Source organism: Verticillium alfalfae, genomic scaffold, assembly GCF_000150825.1.
Source record: "Verticillium alfalfae VaMs.102 supercont1.13 genomic scaffold, whole genome shotgun sequence".
Classification (NCBI taxonomy): Eukaryota; Fungi; Ascomycota; class Sordariomycetes; order Glomerellales; family Plectosphaerellaceae; genus Verticillium; species Verticillium alfalfae.
The window spans coordinates 65,478-66,413 of record NW_003315026.1 but is presented as its reverse complement, the minus strand read 5'-3'; the positions used below and the strand labels follow the sequence as shown (position 1 = coordinate 66,413).

General features: G+C 61.6%; 1 protein-coding gene across 1 annotated transcript; it reads right to left on the bottom strand.

Annotated features, from left to right (window-relative positions):
* Positions 1-120: 120 nt before the first annotated feature.
* On the bottom strand, positions 121-543 carry VDBG_08649 (predicted protein; the record flags this gene model as incomplete). Its single annotated transcript, XM_003000807.1, has 1 exon — positions 121-543. The coding sequence occupies one exon, from the start codon at positions 541-543 to the stop codon at positions 121-123; it is 423 nt and encodes a 140-aa protein (XP_003000853.1).
* Positions 544-936: the final 393 nt, after the last annotated feature.

Genomic DNA, 936 nt, shown 5'->3' with positions numbered 1-936 from the left:
CTATGTAAAACATATTTCTCTATTTTGAAAGATCGAAGACCTTTCGATGAAGCTGGGTATTAATTCGGGGTTGGAGCAGGGCAGGCGGGTCCCTGCTCCCACACCCGCGGCAACATTTGATTAAGAGAAAGTAAGGGGGGGAAGGAATGTAGTGGAAAGACCAACCCGGCGGGCGTGGGGGCATGACGGCGGCCTCCAGTTGTGGGGGAGGGCGGGTAGGGGCTCGTCGACTGGGGCTTGGGTCCCACGTTGTCGGTGTTCTTGTTCTTGTTCTTGGACAGGCGGGGGCCGGGCGGCCGCCGCCGCGGAGGAGGAGGAGGAGGAGGAGGAGGAGGTGCGGAGACGGCGTTGGTGGGCGAGGATGGCGGCGTCGAGGCGGCGCAGGGCGCGGCGCAGCAGGGTGAACTGCACCCACCACTTTGCGACGCGATGCTGGTTCCTGTGGCGGTGGTGGAAGCGGTCGAGGATGTGCAGGACGGAGGCCAGGGCGTCGGCGGCGTCGGCGGTTTGGGCGTCGTTGTCGCTGGGTGAGGGTGGTGGCATGTTGTGGGTGTACGTGTGGTGTGTGTGTCGAAAGAGGGATACCGGTTCGATCGTGGGAGGGAAGGCGAGTGAAAGACGAGGTGAGGGAAGGAAGGGTTGTCGCGATACAGAAAGCTTCGTTGCGCTTCTCGTGCTTCCTCTTCCCAGTGGCCGAAGCAAAAGGATCAGGGACCCTACCTAGGTATCTTCCTACGAAGGTTAGGTAGGTCGGTAAGTCGGTACGAGAGGGGCACTCTTATCGGTCTCGAGATTGAACGATGCAGACACGTGATTGGGTGCAGAGTGGGAGACGAGGACGAGGCATTGGCCAATGATGAGGGTTGTGGCATGACACAGCGGGCGTAGCGGGCGCTGGAGGGCAGCAGAGGCGTCGCAGGCGGGGCAACCGGGGTG